General features: G+C 41.2%; 1 protein-coding gene across 1 annotated transcript; it reads right to left on the minus strand.

Moving 5' to 3' along the window:
- Nucleotides 1–5,342: 5,342 nt before the first annotated feature.
- On the minus strand, nt 5,343–18,988 carry LSG1 (large 60S subunit nuclear export GTPase 1). Its single transcript, XM_072142645.1, has 14 exons — nt 18,798–18,988; nt 17,942–18,068; nt 17,454–17,574; nt 17,242–17,328; nt 16,737–16,823; nt 15,281–15,341; nt 13,831–14,007; nt 12,679–13,032; nt 11,355–11,456; nt 10,826–10,971; nt 10,472–10,593; nt 10,294–10,373; nt 9,102–9,275; nt 5,343–5,702 (listed from the first exon to the last, which is right to left on the minus strand). The coding sequence occupies exons 1-14, from the start codon at nt 18,888–18,890 to the stop codon at nt 5,523–5,525; spliced, it is 1,911 nt and encodes a 636-aa protein (XP_071998746.1). The 5' UTR covers nt 18,891–18,988; the 3' UTR covers nt 5,343–5,522.
- Nucleotides 18,989–27,218: the final 8,230 nt, after the last annotated feature.

Genomic DNA, 27,218 nt, shown 5'->3' on the forward strand with positions numbered 1-27,218 from the left:
CTTTCCTGCCTAGTACTTAATCACACAAGCTTCTCCTAACAATGGCATTTATACAATAATACATATTCTGCCATGAAACATTTCTGTTTTTATGCAGATACAACTTACTAAAGACAAAAAAAAAAAGCATACTCTCATGAAGCAACGTATGGCGTGTTTTAATATAATTTGTATTTCATTCATCGTAATCTAGTCTCTTTTGTGCTTTGGAGTCCAGTGGGCGTGTCCTATTCACAGAATGACAACCTTCCTTTTAAAAGGGTTTACTCAGACATCCATTTTTTTCTCAGTATTTTATCCATGATTTTTATGGATAACATGCTGACCCTTTATTTTCTATGGTTTTTTTTTCATGTCAGCTTTTCTCAACGGAACTGTTTTTAGAGTCTATCCTCCTACAGGACATTAGAAGTCTAAGGGCGCCTTTCCACATGGCATTTTTCTTGCGTTTTTAAATGCATTCAAAACAAAAGCGGGAGGGGGGGGGGGTCTGCCTGAAACGCATGAGTTTCATTGCATACGCATATGCGTTTTGGCCAAACCCTCCCATTTTCGTTTTGGATGCGTTTAAAAACGCGAGAAAACGCCACGTGGAAAGGCGCCCTATGGGTCTGCAAAAGAAACTGATGAGCAGCCAGATGAGGCTGGGGAACCAGTTGTTCCGCCAACTAACCAATGTTAAACCCTGATTTTCTTTGCAGACCTAAAAAAAACAAAACGATGGATGCTATTTGGACATGGAAAGAAATCTTGACACAGAATGCCAGGTCATGGCATAGAATTGTGGTACACCCTGTGCCAGTTACTGGTGCAAGCTATCACCAGTGCCCTCTCTGTGGATCGGCACGGCCCTCTTCATGCCTCTCAATAACCACTTGGCAGGGTGGTAGTGTAAGTGAAGAAATAGTCAAAATTCCTGATAATAGTCCACATTGACTAACGTGGGTGCTCCAATGTATATCCAGTGGACCTAAAGTAATTAAAAAACAAACATGTGAATAGCCATATAGACAATAAAGGGTCAGTATTCTGTCCGAAGGAAATCACAGATCGTATTCTGATGTGAAAAAACTGATGTGTGAATGAGCCTTTATCAAAAGCTCTTTCAGATATTTTTTTTTTCACATCCGCATGCTGAGATTTTTGTGGATAGCACACTTTCCCATGGTTGTCGATATAGCTATCCACACGCCATTTTTTTCTCACCTGTAGACCACCTAATTATATAGAAGTCAATGGATCATGTGTGTTCCAATTTTTTCTCAGGTCATGCTGGAGAATCAGTTTTTTTTTTCCTTTTTATTTTAGGAAAATATATATATATACAGGCAGTCCCCGGGTTACATACAAGATAGGGTAGGTTTGTTCTTAAGTTGAATTTGTATGCAAGTCGGAACTGTATATTTTATCATTGTAGTCCCAACCGGAACTTTTTTGATCTCTGTGACAATTGGATTTAAAAAATTTTGGGTTGTCATAAGAATCAATATTAACACTAAAGCTTCATTACAGACACCTGTATATAATAGTACATATATACAGTTGTATATATAGTATATAATAACTGTTATAGCTGTTTATTGTAGCCTAGGACTAACGTACAATAAATTACCAATCTCCAGAGGTCCGTTTGTAACTAGGGGTCGGATGTAAGTCGAGTGTTCTTAAGTAGGGGACCGCCTGTATATAATTTTTGTGGATGTTAAAGAAACAATTGACATACTGAAAAAACGGACGCAGATACTATAAAAATCCAATATGGAGAACAACACTACACTTTTGTACATGCTGTAACATAATTATTCGGGCAGTTACTAATATTTTCTTAAAGATAGACAATGTTAGATGGGAAATAACTATACAGCACCACTGGGGTCTGATGCTTAATGATAAATTAAAGGCAGTTGGACATGAACATTTAAGTTATTTTGGGTTCAGGCCTCTATACACGGCTGACACAAGAATTAAGTTTTGCTAAACAAACTTTCCAAATGTGTGCAGCTGTCCTAAAACTAATCCCGGCGGCACGCGTGGCGTTTTGAACCCGTTTTTGGACCATTTTTAAGCAGTCCGTTAAATAACGCATGCGTGAAAACGCATCTGTTTTTGACCCATTTTAATTAAGATATTTGGTAAAACCGGTCAAAAACAGATGAATTTTCAAAATACATGTGTTTTTTAACAGAATGCTTAAAAACGACCCAAATACAGGTTCAAAATGCCACGTGTGCCGCCGGCCTAAGCCGTCTTATCCAGTTTTGGCAAAACTACAGCACAGGTGCCAGAGGTGGTCTCGGAGCCCTCTCTGTGGACTCATGTGCTGATGCACCAGCAGTTCACCTGCCAGGACACAAGGCATCCGAGGACACGTCATGATGAGGCCGTTGACACACGTGGCGTTTTTGGTGCATCTTCTTCATAGTGTTTTTGCATTCTCGTAAAGCGCATTAGTTTTGCATATTGGCTTTTTTAATGGGTTTTTGGATAAAGTGTCTTAATTTGGAGTTTTCTTCCTTTTGTGTTTTTTTTTGTGTCTGCATTTTTGAGGTTTGTTTTCTCTGCGCTTTTCAAAGCAATTTTGTTTATTTAAAAGGCAACCCAATATGATCCACACCTACTTTTGGCCTCAAAAACTGCATCTGAAAAACTGAACACGTGGCTGCACCCTCATGGCGCGTTCACACGTTGCGTTTGAAACGCATAAACAACAGCTGATGTGAGGTAATTTGCCTAATTACATTACCGTTTACGTTTGTAAACGCAATGTTAACGCATGCGTTAACAAAACGCATGTGTTAATGCTTTGTTAACACATGCGTTAACATCGCGTTTACAATGCGTTTTGTAAACGGAAACGTTAACAGTGATGTAATTAGGCAAATCACCTCTCCTCAGCTGTTGTATATGCGTTTCAAACGCAATGAAAACGCAGGTCAAAACGCAACGTGTGAACGCGCCCTCAAGGTGCTTTCACACGATGCGATGCGTTTTTTAATGCAGTTGAAACGCAATATAACCTCAGCATGTGATCAAGGCTGAAGCCTTTTGAATGCATCAAAAAACTTGATGGAATGCCCTCAGAGTTATTGTAAAGTGACACAACCTGAGTTGCTTGGGACTGCAGTGTGAGGGTGAGAACAGGGTCAGATTATCAATGGCGCTATTGGAGCTCATCCTCCGGGCCCTATGATTCTTTCTTTTTGAGGAGTTATGGAGGGAAGCTCCAATGTTAATCTCAATTTCCCCTCCTCCTGTCACTGGTATCTGCGTCCTCAGGATACCGATGGTGATAAAGCTATGGCAGAGGAAGGAGCAATCAGCTACTGCTCAGGGCGTGTTCACACGCTGCGTTTTGGCCTGCGTTTTCATTGTGTTTGAAACGCATTACAACAACTGAGGAGAGGTGATTTGCCCAATGACATTACTATTTACATTTGTTAACAAAACGCATGCGTTAACATATTGTTAACACATGCAATAAAATTGCATTTACAATGCATTTTGTAAATGCAAATGTTAACAGTAATTTAATTAGTCAAATCACCTCTCCTCAGCTGTTGTAATGCGTTTCAAACACAATGAAAACGCAGGCCTAAACGCAACGTGTGAACGCGCCCTCACACTTTGGGATAAATATGGGGGTTTTGGGTTGTAGTTTCAGCACTCTCTAAAAGGTTCATCATCACTGGACTAGTCTAACTTCACAACAAAATTTTGGTGCACTAGACATTTTTCGCTACTTATGTGAATAATTTCTCGTAGATCCAGGGACTGTTAGGGCACCTTTCCACTTGGCGTTTTTCTCGCATCCAAAACGAAAGTGTGAGGGGGTTTGGCCAAAATGCATATGCATTTGCAATGAAACGCATGCGTTTCAGATAGACCCCCCCCCTCACACTTTTGTTTTGGATGCATTTAAAAACGTGACAAAAACCCAACACTGGAAGGTGCCTTAGGATACATTTACACAGCCGCAGCCCGGCATACCATGGTGCGCTGGAGAGGAGCTGACCCCTCCCCCCTCCATAGAGAAAAGCGGCACACGGCCACACACACGGGGGTAGAGCATGCTTTATCTTTTCCCCGTGTACCGGCGCCGGACCGCATCCGTTTTTGACAAGTTTGACCAATTATCTTAATGGAAACTGGTCAAAAACACATGCGGTCTGCTTAAAAACGGGCCAAAAGCGCGCTCAAAGCGCCACGTGTGCTCTGAGGTCTTCCATATACAGGTGTGTGCCTTTCCTAATAATGTTCAATCAGTTTAATTACACACATCTGGAGTCCAATGAATGAGTAGAAAGATCTCAAGGAGCATCAGAAGGAAATGGACATGATAATAAAAATACAATATAAAAAAAGGAAATGGACAGCATGTGATTTAAATATGAGTGTCACAGCAAAGGGTCTGAATACCTATGACCATGTGACCATTAAAGGAAATCTGCCCCCAGAGAATTTTTTTTATCAGACATACAAGCCAAAAATGTTTTCTAAAAAAAAGTTGTTCTATGTGTTTTTGAAACTTTCCTCTTTCACATGCGTGTTCCAGAGTCGTGTGGGCATCTAAGCTCTGCCCCCTGCTTCCTAGTCATTGTTCAAAATTAAACCACTGACCGCAGCCCATTTGAGCGGTCAGCTGCTACCATTTGCCATGCATAGAAAGTGAAAGCAGGCGGTTGCAAAATAGAGCGGAGTAGGAGGGAAGCTTGATTTGAACAATGACGAGACTGGTAACAGACTCCCTTTAAAGTCGTGATAGGCGATAATCATATTGGCAGAGAATCACATTACTTCATGTTCCCTCTCCTTGCCGATTAGCTGTGTGAAGAGAAAGCAGCATTGTGAGTTCTTCACATAATACTAGGCACAGCACTGTACCTCTGTGCCATTTCCCATGAAAGTGTATCAACACTACTGTATTTTTTATTCTATTTTTATTACCCTTTTACCTGGTTACACAGGAGCTTAAATATTCATTTTTTTCAGAATTTTTCCACCAAAAATGGCCTTATCAAAACATCTTGGAGTCCCATGAAGAAAACACATTCTGAGCATCATGCAGATTGCGGTCAATTAATGTAGACCAAAACCAATCATATTCCAGTCTCCTATACTCTCTGAAATTAAAGCGGCATTCTGATTGGCTCATACAGGCAACAAAGCAATTTTTTGTGAGAACATATGTTGTATAACATGAGACTATGTATTTTCTTAAAGGTCCGGCTCTTCAGGAAAATGTAAGTCGCGTAGTTCTGCTGCCTGAGCGGGGTCGCCAATGTGTGGCGGGTCACTGGCCAAGCCTCTTTTGGTTATGTAGAAGTCACAGAATACTAGAGTGGTAAAGGATTGAGCCTCTGGAATGATGGCCGTGTTTATTGTACACAGCAGTTCTTGTCACAGCAGGATTACACATTTGCAATTTAACAAAAGGAATTTGGAATATTAAAAATCAAACTGTTTATACGATAAAAATGTACTAGATGTGATGTTCTAGATTTCAGCAGTCCGTGAGATCACATTCACGCATCCAAGTGCTTGTTAAGTCTGCGGACTTTCTCTTTCTTGTTTTTGTTTCCATGCTTTTTCCATGGCTTTCCTGAAAGTGCCTCTGTGCTGGATGTAGCTAATGGAATAGGACCGCTGCCCGGCTTGTACCCCATCACAGACTGTACTCCTTTGGTCAGAGCTCGGACGTTCTCCTTTAAAAACAAAAACAAGTTTAAATTTAGGAAATTAAACATGATTAAGGTATGGAAGATGTGATTTATGAAGAAGACTTTCTTCCTTCAATGTTTGTTACAAGTACATAATAGACCCAAGAAGGTTTGATTGGTCTTTTCTATATACATCTTTACATTACTAAATAGTGGCACCATATATGAATATAGGATGGAGGCGAGATAATGCAGCTTGGTATAAAAGAGGGCTGAGCTGTAATGCCATGCATAACCACTACAACGTTTGGTGCTATTTTTGGACAAAAAAAACAGGGCTGTGGAGTCAGTAAGCCACACTTATGACTCAGACTCCAACCCCAGCATGAGATAAATGTGGCATTCCCACCCAGTGCCTTATTCCTCTAACCTATAGCAGAGGAACTCCACCCCTGAGAATGTACATAAAGTGCAGCCACATTCATCTCAATCCACACTAAGAGGCCACATGTGGCCTTTCAAGCCTTGAGTTGTGGTCGACACTCTGCCAACAGTGCAATGTAAAAGTACTCACTCCTATGTGTACTGTCTCTGGTTGTGTGTTGGGTTAAAGACACTGAGCAGGACGGCCCCCGGCACAGGAAAGAACCCAGAAGTACACTACTGCTCTCTGGTCCACTCATGTTCCTGGTGCAGTGTTTGCGTGGGTCCTCCGGTTTCCTCCCACACTCCAAAAACAAACTGGTAGGTTGATTAAATTAAGAGCCCCATGGGGACAGGGTCTGATCTGGCAAGCTCTGTGTACACTATATGTAATAAAGGAATTAATAATATTAATATTATAGGGGTATACATCGCCCAGCGGCGACTCCTCCCACCTGAACGCGGGGGAAGGAGTAAACAATGGCAGCAGCGATTGGCTGTTGCTGATGTTGGGGGTGGTTCCCCATTGAAGTCATTGTCCTTATAAGGCAGTCACATCACCGGCCTCCTCCCTTTTGCTAAGTGACATATCCGCTCAGCTAAGGCTGGCTCCACTGACTGTATTAGGTCTCTCAGCAGGAGGGAGCAGGATGGAAAGACGTAGCTTGGGTGTAATGAGTAGATGGAAACAACAACTATGGCTCCGTCTGCCAGTATGTGTCAATGGGTACACTCAGTGTATACTACAAACAAGGTGTGAACCCAGTCTAACATACCCTGGTCATTCTGAGGTTGTTTTTTAGTGACATGTTAATGGTGAATTTTGGTTGAGATGTTGGGCATTTATGAAAAATGCAGTTACGACTGCAATATTTAGAGCATCTACCTGGCTCTGTTCCCTCTGCTGGTATAGTATTAGCTGGGGGTAGGGAGCAGGGCAGGATAAGATTCACCCCAGAATCGTGAATATGCAAGTGTGTGTGAATTCACTTATTGTGGATGATCATATTTTATGGTTAACTCAGAGTAAGTGAGCATCACATGGTTCATTTCAATATGAAAGACTCTTTGGCTATGTTTACATGTGGCATTTTGATTACAGTCTGAAATGCAATCCAAAGGCTCCACCTGCGATAATGATGTTGAGGTAACATCACTTTTTCATCGCCCTTACTAAGGCTGTATTCACAAGTTCTGCTTGAATTGTGTTAAGAAATGCAATTCAACTGGAAATGGAAGGGGTTTTGCTTTATCGCATATGCATTTCAACTGAAAGCAGGCAATCAGTTATCAGCACCATGTTTTTCATTTAAACACTGCAAAACACGAGGGGCTCCTTACTAATTGCATGCTTTTCAGTTGAAATGAATAAGCGATTGGGCCCCTCCCTGTTCCGGCTTGGTTGCATTTCTAAGCTCAATACAACTGGAATTTGTGAATGCAGCCCAAAAGCAATGGAAATTAAATGTAACCTCAACATGTTCATTTATAGAAAAGAAAAAGTAGACAGCACTGCTTATTGACCCTGGTTTCAGGGGCCAGACACAAAATTTAATCACATGGAGACTGGGGATTTCAGGGCTCTATTCATTAAAGTAGAATCCAATAAGACTTGCAATAGTAGAAATACTATACTACTTTAAGTGATGTTTATTAGAGTATACTCACATACAGACAATATGTATGGTGAAGGGAGGATAACACCACCTCACATGTGTAGGAGCTACGGCCGTTTGGCGCCTCTGTGCTTCTTTCGGCTCCAAACTACAATACACGTGTCCCCCTCTCAGATAGATAGTTCAAGCATAGATGTTCAAAGGGAACCTACCACTTCGGATAGGGCTTATAAGCAGGACATGCCGTGCACCAGCTCAGGGTGAGCTGGTGCCGGCGCTTATCTTTGTTATGTTTTTAAACTGTTTTAAAGCATTTAATCACTTTAGTAATGTTTATATCGGAACTAGCTTCCCCGCACCGTGGTCCGCGCTCGGCACACCATGCGCACGACCGTGCGTGCGCCTGAAAAGGAAGTAGTAGCTCGCATGGTGCGCCGAGCGGGGACCATGGTGCGGGAAAGCTAGTTCCGATATAAACATTAATAAAGTGATTAAATGCTTTAAAACGTAACGAAGACAAGCTGCTTATAAGCCCTATCCAACGTGGTAGGTTTCCTTTAATCAAGTGAACTAATACTACAGGATGGCAAAGTTCAGACACGCCCTTCAGACGGCATAACATCTGCTTGAACCTGGAAGAAGCTCAGAGCCGCAAAACGGCAGTCGCTCCCACAAGTTGGGGTGGTGGTGTTGTCCTCCCTCCACCATGTATATTGCCTGTATGTGAGTATCCTCTAATAAACGTATCCTCTAAAAGAAGAAAATACAAAGGGGTGAGTGTCATTCTCTTTGTCTACTATTGCAAGTAACGTCAACATGTGATCACTGGTGTAACCTTTGGATTGTGTTTCAAACCACCACAAATGAACGCTGCCCGTTTGTTGGCTAGGTGTCCCAGCCCATACTAGATTCAACTGAAAATCTGGCCTTCACAGACAATGGAACTCAACTTCATTATATGCCACAACATTACAATTAGCCAGGACCCATTTTGCTCCACAGTTTATCACCACATGTCCCATCAAGCTGTCCACACGTTCTGGCTGACTTGCGCTTAGAGCTGCAAGTCAGTAAGAACGGAAAGGCGCTTGGCCCAATTATATGTGACAAGCACTGTGGGAAAAAACTGTACGTGTCTACGCAAGAGCACTGGATTCATTTCTGGCTGAAATGCCTTGCACCACACACTTCATACAGAAATAGTAGGCAGGTCAAAGAATGACTGATAGTTGTGGAGGGTGCCAGCAGTCAATCAGTCCCAGTCAGGGGTTCCCCATGTATCCAATAATAGCAAAGATGACTGCAGCACAGGGACGGATGAACTCAAAAAGAGTGCTTTATTCCAACCAAATGCTACATTTAGCAACATTTTGTTTGCAATATACAAATATGAAGCAAAATGTACCTGGTGAAAAAAGGTTTTGTCTACCACATTCTCAATGTGTTTGACTTTCTTGCTGCCATGGCCTTTTGCTTCTGTTGTGCCACTTAGTACTTTTTGATCTCTATACAGAGAATGCTGAGGCTGGAAGTCGGAAGGCTCTATACCAGGAGGAGGATGACAATACAAAAGTTTACCCTGAAAATAAATAAATAGAATATTAATAATGATAATCTACATATCCCACTTTAAATGTACTAAATCCAAACTTTTGCTTTGAAACTACCGTATATACTTGAGTATAAGCCGACCTGAGTATAAGCCGAGGCCCCTAATTTTACCACCAAAAACTGGGAAAACATATTGACTCGAGTATAAGCCGAGGGTGGGAAATGCATTGGTCACAGACCCAGCCAAGTATATAGCCGGCCAGTCCCCTATAATATACAGCCTGCCCCCAGTAGTATACAGCCTGCCCCCAGTAGTATACAGCCTGCCCCCAGTAGTATACAGCCACCCCAGCCTGTCCCCATTAGTATACAGCCACCCCAGCCTGTCCCCAGTTGTATACAGCCACCCCCAGCCTGCCCCCCAGTAGTATACAGCATGCCCCCAGTAGTATACAGCCACCCTAGCCTGCCCCCCAGTAGTATACAGCGTGCCCCCAGTAGTATACAGTCAGCCCAGAATTAAAAAAAAAAAAAAAAAAACTTATTTACTCACCCTCCGGTGGCCCCGATGCCATTGCGGCTCCTCTTCTGGCTTCCGCGCCGTCTTCTGTCTTCTTTAACATCGTGTTGGGCGCCGCAACTGTTCTCTCCCATCCGGCGCCTTGTATGAGGCGCCGCTGCTGACGTCATAGTAGGCGCCGCACGGGAGAAGAACAATGGCGGCGCCCAACACGATGTTAAAGAAGACAGAAGACGGCGCGGAAGCAAGAAGAGGAGCTGGGAAGCCAGAAGAGGAGCTGGGAAGCCAGAAGAGGAGCCGCGATGACATCGGGGGAGCAGCGCTGCGCATCAGGGCCACCGGAGGGTGAGTAAATAAGTTTATTTTTTTTAGTCCATTTTTAATTATTTTTTTTACAAGTATTGACTCGTGTATAAGCCGAGGGGACATTTTTCAGCACATTTTTTGTGCTGAAAAACTCGGCTTATACAAGAGTATACACGGTAATATATACATGATATATAAACTAAAAAAGAAATAAACGTACATTGACATAATCCTTCAATATATAACGTGCAGACCTTGGCTGATCAGGCTGCCCATGTGAAGTCATAAAACCTCTCATATCTGAAAAAGAAATGGATAAAATACATAAAAGATTTTCATTTGTGTTGCAGGAACCAGCAGCGCATTCAGTTATGTATAGGATCATGAACATAACTCACATCCGTATGCAGCTAATAGTTCCTCAGAAGTGGGAGCACGATCCTGATCTTCATCTTCCCGTGGTCTGATGATGTTTATACCATAAATGGTCTCCAGCACATTTCGGGGAATACGCTGTGCAATGTAAGCATGTTAAGGAATACATTTAATATGGCAGGTGCAGGACCCAATAACTGAGAAAGGGTACACAGGAAGAGCACCAGCATGGTTATTTTATGGAAAGAACGTGTTTACTATGTCAGGAGAGGCAACAAGTCATCTTTAAAGTTATCTAGCCAAAGCCATGTTTATAAAAGTCATTAACAATCCTTTGGAAACGAATGTGAGCCTTTTACAGCTTTGCTTTAAAGGATATAAGAGAGATTGGAGGTATGTGGTCTCTCATCTGATCAATCGGTAGGATACCACTACATATCATCTCTGCCTTTGTTGAAACAAATGTCGGCATCACAAGGCCAGGGCAATCACAGAGGCACAGTCCAGCTTCTACATACAGTGTCTGCAGGGAAGGAGAAAATATTCTGTAGAAATGATACAAAGCAATACACAGGGTCATCATGGTCATTAACATGTGGAAAGTTCAGCGTTAATTGCAAATCATCTTATCACATAATGCTTGCTGTAAACTAGCTATTCCGAGTACACTCAGATCTTGGTATCTGCTGGTGTACAGATATCACCAAATGACTTCTGTAGTCCTCTTGATTCAGCAGATGCCCCCCACCAGTGACCGATTCTCCAGCTGTGTTCTCTGACAAAGCAAAAAGCTGGGACCAAAATCACTCAGCATGGAGAAAGAGCAACCTACATAGGAATAATAGGCCTGACACACACAAGTAGATAGGTGCAATAGGATAAAGCTGAATTTTTATTCTAAATTACCTGAAAGTGCTTTGTGTGACCAGGAGTTGCTGAAACAGAAACCTTCTTGTTTCCCAGGATAGTGTTAATTGTCGAACTTTTACCAACATTGGGATAGCCGACCTGATAATGGTAAATAACAGGATAAAAAAAATAATCCAAAATATTATACAAAGTTTTTTATGAAAGAACATGATCACTTATTTTCATGCCAAGTGCTTCAGATTAAATGGGTAATGTATTATACAAAAGAATATAAAGACATGTTATAATGAAACAACCGTGCATTGGAAGCAGATGAACTTGTTGATCCCATGGAAACAAACTGCTTGGTTCGATCCCACACACTGAAAATATTACACAGGAGGGGAGTCCCTGCATCATACAGGAATAAGAACGGTTACAGTAATGGGACAGCAGTTTGGACAGCATACAGGGAGTTCTTACTTCTGCTTGATGCAAGGACTCCAGTCCTGCGCAATGTGTTCAGTTTGTGGGATCGGACAAACATACGGGTCCATTTCCATGGGACAAACACGTTCATAAAAAAATAAAAATAAATCAGTGAGCTAGCCGCAAAAACGGCAGCTGGCTCACGGCCGCCACAGAGGTGCATTATGCACAGGCAGTGAGGAGCGGTCCCCACCCGCTCTGTCATACATCTATTCAAAATAGGAGGGATATGGTTTTCTGAGGGTGGGGAACCAATTCTCACTTGCCACTTCCATGGGACACTGCTCTGCAGAGGGAGAGGAATACTTTCTGCTAACTTTTCTTTTTATTGGAAAAGGCCAGTATTATTATAAAAACACTTTGGCAATGTGCACACTGTATACTATGGGGGAGCCAGAAAGGGCTCCTGATGACAGGTTCCCTTTAAGTTACCACCATGCGAGAAAATTTGTAGTATGGAACCAATGTTAAAAATTTCATAATGGTGTAGTGCACAATTCAACTGGAAACTTTTTTTTTAGCCACCCTAAAAAAGTACTAAAATAAAACAACCCCAAAAAGTAATTCTAGGTCCATTTTTTTACATGGGAAAAATTTTTAATTTTCATTTTAACAGCAATGAGTAGACTTTACATCTAATGCATCAGTAAATAGATGACCATTTTTAATGTGGATTCTCAGGAAACTACCATACATGTGTAAGGAGGAGTTGGAATGTCAGCTCCAAGTAAGAGGATTTGCTCCTTATACCATTTATGACTTTAACATGCCATTCTCCGAATTATTCCCATTTAGGTGTAATAAGGCTTGCACGGGTTCTTTATTTTTTACCTGTGTGAACCATATCAAGTGGACATGTCAACAGCTAGAACACAGGAATATACCAACTCACCAGCCCAACAGTGATTTGTTCCGATTTCACCCTCTTCCCTGTGTGCACAGATTTAAATATTTCCAGGAGTTCTTGTCTTTGCACCAAGTGGCTTTCATTAATGACAACTTTTTGTTCAGTCCTTTCAGAATCTTCCTCCTCTATTATTCTTTCTCCCTCATCCTCTGCATCTTCAGAGCATGTCTGCCAGCCTTCATCATCCTCACAATCTTCATACTCATCACTTGAGTCGCTAGCCTCATGGTTACTGATAGGAGCAGTTTCTGGTTCACTTAGATCTTCGTCATTCTCACTGTCTTCTTCATCCGTAGTTACATCTTCATTTGGTGCACCCCCCTCTTCATCATTGCTTTGCTATGTAAAGTGTAAAACAAAAAGAAAAAGTATACAATTAGGGAAAATGCTGACCTCATGCTCCTGGCCAAAAGTTCCATGGGGTCAAGATAATCTTTGCAGTGAATCCACTTCCTCCAACATTACATGTGGTGTCCCATGGGAGTACTGGCAAGACAGGGGAACTGGAGCAGGGAAAGTACAGTTTGTTTGTGTTTTTTTAAATAACCATTTCCTTCAATTAGCTTTCCAGAATTCTTGTGATTATGATGGGTCCAACACCCAGCAACTCTATCAATGAGAGGTTCTCAGCAGCTGAAAAATACACAGTTCTGTTCTAGCTGTAGTGCTGAGACAAGGTTACTGCAGATCAGCTTATTTAGGTCATCAAACCTGGAAAACCTTTTTAAACTAGTAAGTTTCATCTTGTAACTCCCTGTTTCACTAACATATTCAGTCATTCAAATTCTTACTTTACCCTATGTTGTAAGGGATGGAGAATGAATGAAGCTACTAAGAAGCATCAAACAAAATGTCTGCCCATGGGCTGAACTTCAAAAAGTATTGCAGCTTATGGAGTTGAATACCAGCCCATGTGTCATGCTTGGTACTGCAGCTAAGCTACACCGAAGTGGAGGGAGAACTGCAATACCACAAGGAGCCTGTGAATAGATATTATGTTGTTTTTATAAGACACAACAAGCACTGTTTTCTTATCCTTTAAAAACCCTGAAATTTAATACACCAATAAAACTGAAAAGTTAAAGGAAGATGTAATAAACATAGAAAAGGACCGATTTATAATTAAATGAAACATACCCTTGCATCTTCAGAAAGTCTTTGTGCCTCAGCCAGAGCCGACCAGAAGACGACTTTAACACCTTCCTTCTGAAAGTAGGATGCCCAGGCTTGCCGCTGGCCTACAGTTAACAGGTCCGCCTTGTTTATTAGAACAATATTTTCCTTATGTGGATTTACTTCTTTAACATATCGCTCCTATTAAAAAAAATTTAAGAAATCAATCCACTTTGCTGTTAAAACTGTACCCTGGTTAAATCAAGTTAGGTAAAGTACAATCATGGAAATACACTGCAATGTATCTACATAAACTTTAGTGGCAAAGCAAGTGCATATACAGGCGGTCCCCTACTTAAAAACACAGACGACCCATAGTTACAAACGGACGTCTGGATGTTGGTAATTTTCTGTACTTTAGCCTTAGGCTACAGTAATCAGCTGTAACAATTATCAAAGGTGCAATTAAGCTTTATTGTTAATCCTGGTTCTTAATCCAACATTTTTAAAATCCAATTGTCAGAGAGACCAAAAAAAAAAATTCTGGCTGGGGTTACAAGTATAAAATATACAGTTCCAACTTACATACAAATTCAACTTAAGAACAAACCTGCAGATCTTGTATTGCCTGTATAGCAGCAGTGTCCATTACTGAATTGTAAATATGAGCAAGTGTTACTAAAGGGGTTATCCAGGACTACCAATAAATTAGGGCTGGGCTGGACTATAAAAAATAAATAAATATATAAACGTTTACTCCCCTCCTCTGTCGCTGCCGATGTCCCGCACCGCGGTCCTTCTGATAAACAGAGGCACGGAAGCTGCCACTCCCATCCGTCACCATACCCCGACAACTCAGCCGCCTGGACGCTCCCCGAGCGCAGCTTTTTGTTTGCCTACGGGGGCACAGATCAGATGAACGGCAGCACAGGACATCGGGAGCACTTGCTGCTGATGAACCAGGAAGTACCTGTGTCTGTAATTTAGAGAATGTGTTATCCTGAGTATATTTATGAATCTTGTCTTCTTGGGAACACCCCTTTATTGGTTCAAACAAGGTTTATAACCAGTCACTAGCAATGGATGTTGGAGGAAAGAGATGAAGAGGTTAGATTTAACCATGCCCCTGGTCCCTTTGATAGATAACCTGTTCCCAAAGGTGCCTAGCAGCAGCATTTTCTGTAAATGTGTTTATAGTAGACCATTTAGTCAAACACACGTTACATCTTAAAATCTAGTTTTTGTGCTAATGGGTTGGCACAATTTACAGTATATTTTAATAGGTAAAGTTATGTTAAAAGTCAAAACAGATAGAAAAAAAGAACTATTCAGCAGTCCAGAAAATAAAATGTATGTATGTAATCTACAAGCGAGTATAAGCAAATGATAAAAAAACATTGACTCTTTGATAACTAGTGTTCAATGTTTTTAAACAAGTATATTAGCAATAAAAAGATAGTAACAAAAATCTTACCAAATCCTGGCACCTGAATAAAAGTGGATTTCTGGCATCTACTATCTGCACTACAACATCACTGGAAAACAGAAAAAAATGAAAAACTGTAAACTTGGTATTGGACAAGAAAAACAGACAACTATTTTTATTTTAATAAAATCTAAAAAATACCTTATGACTTAAAGGGAACCTGTCACCAGGAGACCCATTTTTAGCACTCCCCCAGTACCCACAGAGCATAGTACATACACTGCCAAAGTGTTTTTGTATAAAAAAATAGGTTTTACAGAAAACAAGATATGTTATATTGTACCTTTCAATACCATGTGCTGTGTGACTAGGCACTCGTCCCCTGGGAGTGGCTGGTAAGGAGAAGTTTCCACCCCCCCCCCCCCCACCCTTGGGAAACTGTTCCTCCATGTGTCCTTTTCAAATATATGAAAACACCCATCACTTGGCTTAGCGACGACCCCTGCTCCTCTATAGCCAATCCCGAGTGTGGGGATTTATTCATATATTTAAAAAGGACACATGGAGAAGCTGTTTCCCAAGGGGGGGGGGTGCTCCTTTCCAGCCACTCCCAGGGGACGAGGGCCTAGTCACACAGCAGATGCTAGTGAAAGGTACAATATAACATATCTTTTTTTCTGTAAAACCTATTTTTTTTTTATACAAAAACACTTTGGCAGTGTATGAACTATGCTTTGTGGGGACTGGGGGAGTGCTAAAATTGGGTCTCCTGGTGACCTTTAAAGGACATCTACCGCCAGGATCAAGGATTGTAAACCAAGCACACAGATGTACTTGTTTGTGCCCCCCTTGTTCTTACCAAACGTTAAAAATTATGCAAATAAGCCTTAGGGGCTTTGGGCTCCATAGCTGTTAAATGATCCAAGGTCTCATTTGCATAGTTCTTAAAGTCTTTGTAAAAACAAGGGCATAAAGGAAAAGCAGATGGGGAACACTCCAGCATGCCAGTGTACTTGGTTTACAATCATTGATCCTGGTAATTATTTTATTTTTGTAATAACCATATTTTTTTACATTTTCTGCATTTAGACAAGCTAGGCAAAGTCATCAACAGCTGTACATGTACACAGAGCACTGCACCAGGCAACATAAATTGGTCTATGATAAAGGTGTAAAGTTAGTTAAAATACAGGGCCTTGGCCTGTAAGAGCAATTCCACACAATATAAACATTTGGAATACATTACACTTGTGGTAGAAAAACCCTCAGCATAAAGGGTCATAATTCAGTTTTATAAACCACAACCCACAGCAATCTCCCATCAAGATACAATATGGATAATTCCATCAATTTCTGGTTGAGACTTAGTTGTATCTATGTTTCTTAGCACCAAATCCATATCAGAATATAACTGCATATGGCTTATCTGCTGCAAAAACCATGGATCTGGTCTTTGGGCCATATTGCTACAGATAACATAAATAAACTATAAACCAATATTTACCTCCTTTCTATGACTCTCCAGAGTTGACGCCAGAAATCCAGATTACGTTCAAATGGTGTAAGAATCAGTTTCTTTTCTTCTTCAAGTCTGGTAAAAGAAAAGTTAAATTCAGATCATCCACGATCCCTTATACCAGTGATGGCGAACCTACAAGGGCAATTTAATCAGCAACCTATTGCTCCCTGCTCTTCCACAGCTTTCAATTGTATTGGGATATTGAGGACACCAATGTGAAGGAGAGATATTTAGATAATCAATGTAGCTTTCCTCCAGGGTCCTTTTGATCAAGAAGAATTGTGGGCAGAAGCTCCAATAATAATCCAACCCTATCTACACCTACTTCCTCTTCCTGCAGGAAGTGTCTGGAAAACTCTATGCTGGGGTGATGGGCCTGGGTGCCCAAAGAGATGGCTCTGAGTGCCACCTCTGGCACCCGTGCCATAGGTTTGCCACCACTGCCTTATACCATTACACCAGAACTACATTGCATTATGTAAGAACTTACTTGGCCAGCTCACGCCTCCACTCCAAAAAAGTCTCCCTCTCAGACTGCTTCAGAACTTCGGCGCTGGTGCTTTTATCCCAGCGGGGTCTGTAAGCCAAAAGCACAATGAAATGACAGTGATGTGTGCTTCTAAAAGTCCAGGATATACAAGGAATAGGAAGAAATCTCCATAATGATAAATAGAAACCTAAGAGGTAACAAGATTTTCCTACCTTCTTGGTATACACAAAAACTGCTGATTTTCTTCATGAAGTTTCTGAATTCGGCTAGATTCCTCCGATGTTAGCAATCCTGTTCTCGCTTCAGCTGGGACAAACCTAATATTGAGTTTTTCTGCAAAAAAAACATCAGAAGAAATTCTGAGGAAGCAATTTAAAGTTTTTACAGTTTTTCTATACAGTTAAGGTGGGACTTTATAAGATTAACATCCAGTTCAGTAGCTCATAAATACCTACCTAAAGCAATATTCACTTAAAGGGAACCTGGCACCAGGAGACCCCTCGTACATAAAATGCTGAACATTTTTTGTATGAAAAATTAGTTTTACAGAGCAAAAGATTATATATTTATATTACCTTAGAATGACATGTGCTCTGTGACAAGTCAAGTCTCCCCCTAAAACAGGGCTGAAGAGGAGTAGAGGTAGATATGTTCATCCAATATAACATTACAACTAAAATGTGACATGCATCCTCCTTACCTGCAACAAACTCTGTTCCTGCCAACTCTGCTGTGGCAAGAAAGTCATCAATAGAGCTCTGTTCTGTCACAGATTGGAGATTCAGTCTGCCCCAGTCATAGCCATCATTCAGTTCACTAGTGTGGAGCTGCAGAGACAAGTATTAAATCAGAAGAATAAAGGCAGAGAAAATATTACAACACTGCAGGCAAAACTGCATTGGTCACAGCCCCCCCCCACCCCAGTAAATAGCTTGCCAGCCCCCCTAGTAGTTGAAAAAAAAACAAAAAAAAACACTGTACTCACCTTTCCGACCTTTCAGAAAGATGAGTACAGTGTTCATTTTTTTATAGACTCGAGTGTAAGCTGAGTAAGGGTTTTTCAGCAAAAATTTTGTGTTCAAAAACTCGGCTTATACTTGTTTCTATATGATATTATATGGGATGACTGTTCAGGGGACTTTTATTCTTTGTTAATTTTTTTAATTCCACTTTTTTTTTTTTTACAGTTTTATTTTGTCCTAGGGTGGGGCATAAACAAGTGATCCTTTCATCAATATACTGCAATTCTAATGTATTATAGCATACGATACAGTACATTACTCTAGATATATATATTTATAACATAGCATAAAGAGTGTGAAACTTTCATTCCACATTGTTCTGGCAAAAGATTTATTTTATTAGCAATCTCTGACAGATTCTGTGATGGAGCCTCCAACACGTGAACTGTGCCTAACCAGACCCATCAGCACAACCTAACCCTCTATTTGTGAGTGTGAGGGCAGATCCTAATAGAGATAGGTCCCGCCGCCCCTTGTCACTCTCCCATATTCATGGCCAGTACACGGGTCGGGGGTGCTGGAGTCAGCACTCACCCAGGAGTCTCTCCCTCGCAGCCCCCGCTGGCTCTGTGCTCGGTCTTTCATCAGAGCTCTCCCCAGTCCACATGTCGCCTTCTTTTTCCCCATCACATCCACATGCGAGACACACAGGAAGCTGCGGAGCGAAAATGTGAACGCACAGGAAACAGGTGATACGCTGGTGCAACGTTAAAACCGCTCCCAAGGTGCAGTCCGAAGGTTCCGTATACGTACACCGGATGAGGGAAGTACAGTGAGCACACAGTGAGACACCGGCTCGTCATACTGGGGTGTGAGGGGGAGACCTGCAGCCATCCATACCCCATCTATACAGTCTGTGAGGCTGATGTACCCTGCACATGTCCTATATGCGCCTGTCACTACAAGTATATGTCACTCTTTATGTTTTTGTGAAGCAGGTATACAATGACATACTCCCTAATACGTAGAAAAGAGAAATAATCCAGCAGGACATCCTGTGTCCCCAATCAGGAAGTCTTGCTACATCAGCATTCAATACATCAAGTAAAATCACTTATAAATGATCAACGCATTTTGGCATAAGCCGCGTTCACACATTTGTGTTTTTTGTTATGTTTCTTATGTGTCGAAAACGCGTGTGTTTTGAACACAGCTGAAGACCAGTTTGCAATCCTAATAAGCTGAACGCAATGGTCTTCTCCACCCTTGAATAATGCATTGAAAAATGCAAATGTTAAAACGCAACACAATAAGAAGTTTGTGTGCTTTACAAAAATGCAACAGAAAAGTAAAAAATGCAACACAGAGACACGAGGGCTGCAAAGATATGCATTTAAATGGAAAAAGGACCGGGAGATTCATATCAAATGCGTCGAAACTGCATCAAAAACGTCACGTGTGAACACAGCCTTAGGCTAAATTCACACCACCATCGGGGGATGTATATACGGCCGCAAGCGTGTGGAACCATACCGCTCTGAACATTGGGGAAAGATGGGACATGTTAACATGCTCATATTAAAGAGAACTGGTGACCACTTGTTTGGTTTGAACCCGTGCGTTCTGGAAGTGTCTAAGGCCGCGGTCACACGTACCGCTAGGCGTTTCCAGGGAAACGCATGCGATTGTTAAAGGGGTATTCTCGTCTGGACATTCACATTCGGTTTGATAAATCTGCCATATAAAAACATTTCTTCAATTAGATGTCATTAAAACAAATGTTCCTGTGTGAAGATAATTTCCCATAAATGTAGTCTTATGGTCCCTTAGAAACGAGATAGCTTCCTCGGATACGGCCACCTCTGCTGGATGGACTCCACAAATAAACGAAAAGTTTTTGTATATGAAATATCCGGGAGTTATTGCATGACCCACAGCCGTCCTATGGTAAGGAACACTGAATCCAGGAAGTCAGACAGGACTCAATAGTGCATGTCTGGCCACTGCTACCAAAATGTAGTGTGGTCGTAACCAAGGAAGCCATCTCGTTTTTAAGGGACAACTTGGCTATGTTTATGGGAAATTATGTTCACACGGAAACATTTTTTTTAATAACATCCAATTGAAGAAATGTTTATTTATGGAAGATTAATGAAACAGAATGTGAATGCCCGGATGAGAATACCCCTTTAAGCCGATCGCATGCGTTTCTCTGGAAACGCATGTGCGTTCGGGCCGAGGACCTCCCCCTGTGCGCTAGCGTCGCGTTATGAACGCACGTCTAGTGGTACGCATGACCGCGGCCTAAATAAGATAATTAAGTGACCATGCGTACACTTCAGGGGTCCAAAACGGTGTCACATAAGGCTTATGCTGTAACACGTCAATCATTTCCAAGTGTTTTTACCTGATGTATTGAATGCTGATGCACTGATAAAGACTGCCTGATTGAGAAGAAAAAATGAGGTTTTTTTTGCGTTCAACTCATCTTCTGTATAAAGTTCCAGTGCATGGATCTGTGAGTAAGGGCCAGTACTGCAGACAACTTGAAATAAAAATGGTGATCCAGCATCCAGGCATTGGAAAAAAGCTCCTGTTAAAACATCCTAATTTGTTAAATTTAGATCAAAATTATAGTGGTGCCAATAAAGGTACTTGTTCTGATGCATTTTGGACAATTTATGCACTTAATCTTGATTGTTGGCAGAGGACGTTGTGTTGGATTCTTCCTCTTTTCTACGTGTTTAGTCCATCCAGGCCAGTGCTCCAGTAGCAATGGGTAAGAGCTAGTTTTTGGATTTACATTGTTTACCTCCCCACTATGCACAGGGAGAGTGGGGCAAAAGTATTCATTGTATAATATCCACCTTTTCAATCATTTTCAGTTTTATTACTTTTAATACCAAATATTAAAATCTTTTGTACAAAACAAATTTCTTACGCCAGTTACTTTTTCATTATTTTGGGATATGGCAATATATAACAGGTTTATGATTTTACTTTATTTTTTTTAACAAAATTTTTTTTCAACTAGTATTTACTATTTCTTTATCCCTATGGGGTTGTATCACTCATACAATATACTTCAATACACAGAGTGTAACAAAAAGGAAGGGACAGTGGAAAATCCCACAAAACACATGGATTCAAGTCATTTTCATTGACAGATGGTGCTGTAGTTGCTGAAAATCAAAATGGGTATAAAAATTGTTCAAATGGGGATATCTCAATAAACACATGGGATTGAAAAAGAAAAAAAGTGACAAATATTTCTTTAAAATCTATTCAAGATACTACAAACCCCCCCCCCCCCCCCTGCCTCTAACACATCTTAGAGTTTTATCACTTAAAGGGGTAGTCCCATTTCAGCAAACAAATGCTACTGTTTGTAAAATGAAACATTATACAATTTTTCAATATACTTTCTATATCAATTCCTTACAGTTTTCTAGATCTCTGCTTGCTGTTATTCTAGAGAATGCTTCAGAAATCTGACCACGGTCACACAGGTGCAGGGCTCATTATAACACACGGCTCTGATTACTCTGTATGATACTAAGAGCCGTGCACCTGTATGGTCAGATTTCTGTCCACTGGTAGTAAACGTAGAAGCTTTCTACAGAATGCCAGCAAGCAGAAATCTAGAAAACCGTGAATAATTGCTACAGAAAGTAGATTGGAAAATTGTATAACTTTTTATTATACCAACAATAACATTAATTTGCTAAAATGGGAATACCCCTTTAAGTCTCTTCTCCTCTAAAGATGGGGATTTTTATCATGGACTACAAAGTTTTCAAATATTGAATGCTCTACGTTAAGTGCTCAAATTTGGTGACATTAAATAGCTTTTAGAGAAACATTGCCTACATCTATTTTCAGATTTTGGATTTGATTTGTATTTATCGAAATATCCCATTTTTCAGTGTTTTTGCACAATTACGGTGCTATCTTTTACCAAAATCAAAAAAGACGACATTCAAATCAATGTTATTTTTCCTGGGATATCCAAATCTACAATAAAAATGGTCGTGTCGATGTAATATTTTTAAGTTGCCCTTACCCCACTCCCGGGGGTGGGGTTAGGAGGTCAAGCTTAGTATCATTGGGTAGATTTTTGAAAAAGATTTGGCACTGTCCTGGCATTTTTGTTGCATGGTGTATAACTTGACTGCAACACCTAGGTGAAGCTTAGTTAGGTGCCTAAGGTTCACCCAAAGCATCTAATAGGTTTAAGTTATCAGTCTGTGAGCTTTCTGCTTACAGCCATTTATGCTGCATGACGTATTTAGTCGTACAGCAAAAAGGAACTGTTTGAAGGAGCTGGTTGGGAAACAATTTTCTTATTCTCTGATAACCCATGGCACCTTTTGTTACTGCCAGTCTCTATACACAGAAGCTGGCGGTACCATCCCAAAGTCTGCATATCTGAAGTACCATCCATCCATATCTGTGGTACCATCCCAACGTCTGCATCTAAAAATACGCACTTTACAAGAAACCTTCTCTTTTTCATTATTGGAAAAAATATAGACCTATTTTTCCACTACTTTACAAAATGCTGTCTTAAAGAGCACTTTTCATTACTTTCATCAAATCTTAACATTCCTCTAGCACCAATGTTTTTAAGTAAGGGCAATATTTTCTACTGTCTAAAAAGCAAGATCAGACTGTGTTTTCAAGCCCTAGATCCCCCATTTGACTAATTAGCATATTTTCTAAACTCAATATGCTAAGTAGTTTCTCTACTGGCAGATGATTGGTGCTGGACTGGAGCAGATGCTCCGCCCATCTGATAGTACAGAAAAATTTCAACTACCCCAGAATCGGTAGAGCTGTAATTCAATGGGGGAACAAGTATCTTTGTATTTCTGCTGCCTTTTTTATAAGTTGTCTGCTGTTGACACACTGCTGAGAGTTTTTTTGGTGCCGTGAGATTGCACATTTTCTGAGACTTTTTAGCCACATTTAAAATATGTATGGAAGTAAATATGGGTCAGTTGTACTTTGATTTGGAACTAAAATGTATCTAATTTAGGCTACATTCACACATACATATGGGGGACATATTTACGGCTGGTGTATATACGGTGTATATAAGTCCCCCATAGCTGGCAATGGGTGCACAACGCCGTACAGGAGCGGTACGGTGCAGCACACTTGCGGCACTGTACCACTCCCTAGCCAGGAGAAAAATGGGACATGTAATTTGTTTTGCCTGAATATATTACTATATATATATATATATTACTGAATATATTAATCCCCGGCGCCGACGTGTGCCTGCCATGCTTCGGTACGGAGGGCACAAGTCTGTATGAAGGTAGCCTTAGGCTGGATTCACATTTGTCCTTGATAACAGACCATGAAAAGTGCCGTGCCAAAGACTGATCACTGTACTGGGTACTGAACTCCCATATTGATATAATGCATGGAGTTCCTTATACACCAATATGCAGCAGACCCGACACTGTACTGTTGGTTCTGCTGCATATCGATGAAACAAGAACTATGTGCATCATATATCAATAGCAGAGTGATCAGTCCCAGCACTTTTCGAGGATTCATCCGTGAGACTAATGTGAATATAGCCTTAATCAAAAATAGGGAGTGAAGAAGGCGCAAATCAAATAAAAGATACAATAGGAACACTGTAACAGACACACAAACTGGTGAACTTCTTAACACCCTGGCGTGGGTGCAAAAAAAAATAGCGCAAATACTCAAAAAAAGATACAAAATGGAAAAGAACAAGCAAAGGTAAAGACACATGTTCCGCAAGGAGTTAGCATGGGGAAAGTCTCTCTTCAAAGTTCTCATTGCTATTACAGCTACAGGATGATGATTTTTTCAAATGTTGCTAAACTCACCTATTCTTTATGGAGAAGGTCACTTTCATAATATCAATGTTCTGGGTGGAGGCATCAATGAGTCAAATTTTAAAAAGGGAGCGTTTTAATTTCAGCTTTCTAAATGATATGCACAGGGCCGTAAGATTCATGGGTTTTCCCATGAAGGCAAGTTAGGCAATATCCACAGGCCTAACTTGCTGATCAGTGGGGATCTCAGTGCCGCAGATTGCAAGAATGAGGGGTCTGAGCGACCCCTTGCCGCTCCTCAGACTAATGGAGCAGACGGCCACGCATGCCCTCTCTGCTCCTTTAACCCCTTAACGCTCTGCGCCGTAGCTCTACGGCGCAGAGGTATAAGGGATGTATGAAGAGGGCTTACGGGCTGAGTCCTCTTCATACAGAGGTGGGGGTTGTTGCATATTGCAGCAAACCCCCACCGCTAATAACCGTGGTCGGTGCTTGCACCGATCGCGGCTATTAACCCTTTCAACGTCGCCGGCGGCGTTTAAAAGACGCCGGCGCGCGGGCGCCCCCATCTTTATTACGATCGCCGCGCCCCCGAACGTCATCGGGGGGCGGAGATCGGTTGCCATGGTAGCCTCGGGTCTTCGTTTGACCCAAGACTATCTGGCATCTGCAGATTCGTTACAATGAGCCAGTGGCTCATTGTAATGAATGTGCTGCAAAAATGCCATATATTGCAATACAGAAGTATTGCAGTATATGGTGGGAGCGATCTGACTATCTAGGGTTAATGTACCCTAGATGGTCTAAAAAATAGTGGAAAAAAAAAAGTTTAAAAAATAAAAAAAATTCATAAAATATTAAAAATTCAAATCACCCCCCTTTCCCTAGAACGGATATAAAACATAATAAACAGTAAAAATCACAAACATATTAGGTATCGTCGCGTCCCAAAATGCCCTATCTATCGAAATATAAAAACGGTTACGGGCGGCGGTGACCTCCGAGGCGGGAAATGGCGCCCAAATGTCCAAAATGCGACTTTTACACCTTTTTACATAACATAAAAAATGAAATAAAAAATTATCAAAATGTCGCACAGACCTCAAAATGGTAGCAATGAAAACGTCGCCTCATTTCGCAAAAAATGACCCCTCACACATCTCCGTGCACCAAAGTATGAAAAAGTTATTAGCGTCAGAAGATGGCAACATTTTTTTTTTCTTTTTTGTACACATTCGTTTAATTTTTGAAAATGTATTAAAACACAATAAAACCTATATAAATTTGGTATCACCGCGATCGCACCAAACCAAAGAATAAAGTAGGCATGTTATTTGGAGCGAAGAGTGAAAGTTGTAAAAACTGAGCCCACATTTGGAATTTTTTTCAGCTTCGCAGTACACGGCATGTTAAAATAAATAACATTACGGGAAAGTAAAATTTGTTACGCACAAAATAAGCCCTCACACAGGTCTGTACATGTAAAAATGAAAAAGTTATGGATTTTTTGAAGTTGGAGAGCGAGAAATGAGCCGAAAAACCCTGCGTCCTTAAAGGAAACCTACCACTTGTAGTGGCAGGTTTCCGATGGCAATACCGGGCACCAGCTCAGGGTGAGCTGGTGCCGGAGCTTATTTTAGTTAGTGTTTTAAACCGCGGTATCGCGGTTTAAAACACTTTTTAAACTTTATAGCCGGCGCAGGGAGGTACGCGCTCGGCGCTTACCGTGCGCGCGGCTACATAGGAAGTGAATGAGAGCCGCGTGCACGGTAAGCGCCGAGCGCGTACCTCCATGCGCCGGCTATAAAGTTTAAAAAGTGTTTTAAACCGCGATACCGCGGTTTAAAACACTAACTAAAATAAGCTCCGGCACCAGCTCACCCTGAGCTGGTGCCCGGTATTGCCATCGGAAACCTGCCACTACAAGTGGTAGGTTTCCTTTAAGGAGTTAAAAGGGTATTCTCATTTCAGCAAATTAATGTTATTGTTTGTATGATGAAGAATTATACAATTTCCCAATATACTTTCTGTATCAATTCCTCACGTTTTTCTAAATCTCTGCTTGCTGTCATGCTATAAAAAGCTTCTATGTTTACTCCCAGTTAACAGAAATCTGAGCATGGTCACAAAGGTGCACAGCTCATTAGAATTACAGAGAGTAATCAGAGCTGTGTGATATAACGAGCCCTGCACCTGTGTGACAATGGTCAGATTTCTATCCACTGGAAGTAACCATAGAAGCTTTCTATAGAATGACAGCAAGTCAGCACTGAGACCCCCACTGATCAGCAAGTTAGGCCCCATCCCGCGGATAGGGCCTAATAAGCCTTGGTGGGAAAACCCCTTTAAATATCGGGAGATTATATTTGTTCACTACCCTTTAATAGAAGTTGTATAAACAATCATATTGAATTTGAATGTAGAGGAAGTTGTGTATTTTACTGAAATTACCAAGAAATGGTAGAATATGGGGTGTCAAGCAGAACATTCTAAGGCCCCTTCCACACTAGCGAGTGTGATGCGATGAACTCGCATCACACTCGCAACGCAAGCTGCCGGGAACGCACGGCCCGAACGCTGCACCGCGGGAGTGAACTCAGCATGTCAGTTCACTCCCGCGGTGCAGCGTTCGGGCCGTGCATTCCCGGCAGCTTGCGTTGCGAGTGTGATGCGAGTTCATCGCATCACACTCGCTAGTGTGGAAGGGGCCTTAGTCTATATATGTAGGTACTGCTCTTCCGTCATAATAATGGTTTTTTTGGGATTTTTCTTGAGATAGATAAGACAGAGCTCTCCATTTGACTGACTCCACTTTCTTTTTTCCAAATATATTCCCAGGTATCAAAGCCCTGTAAAGGAGGGCAACCTATTGATAGGATTGGTTCACTAACTCATGAATCAAGGACCAAGCAATATAACCAAAATGGATAGTTTGTGACACACCAAGAAGCTTCCCTATCTCTGTTATCTAGGAATTCATGTGTGGACCACATCATCACTACCTTTAATGGTATAAACTGATTGAGCCCCATCAGCAAACTGAATTTTACAAAGGGTAGATGACTTGTTTATATATGTCAAACAAATTCCAGTGTATCTACCTCACTAATATGATTACTAGTAAGAGGCTATCATTAGTTACTGACTTCAATAGTACAAAAGAAAAAGTGTTTTTGTGATGCACACTATCCCCTAT

This window comes from Engystomops pustulosus, chromosome 3 (genome assembly GCF_040894005.1).
Source record: "Engystomops pustulosus chromosome 3, aEngPut4.maternal, whole genome shotgun sequence".
In the NCBI taxonomy this organism is placed as follows: Eukaryota; Metazoa; Chordata; class Amphibia; order Anura; family Leptodactylidae; genus Engystomops; species Engystomops pustulosus.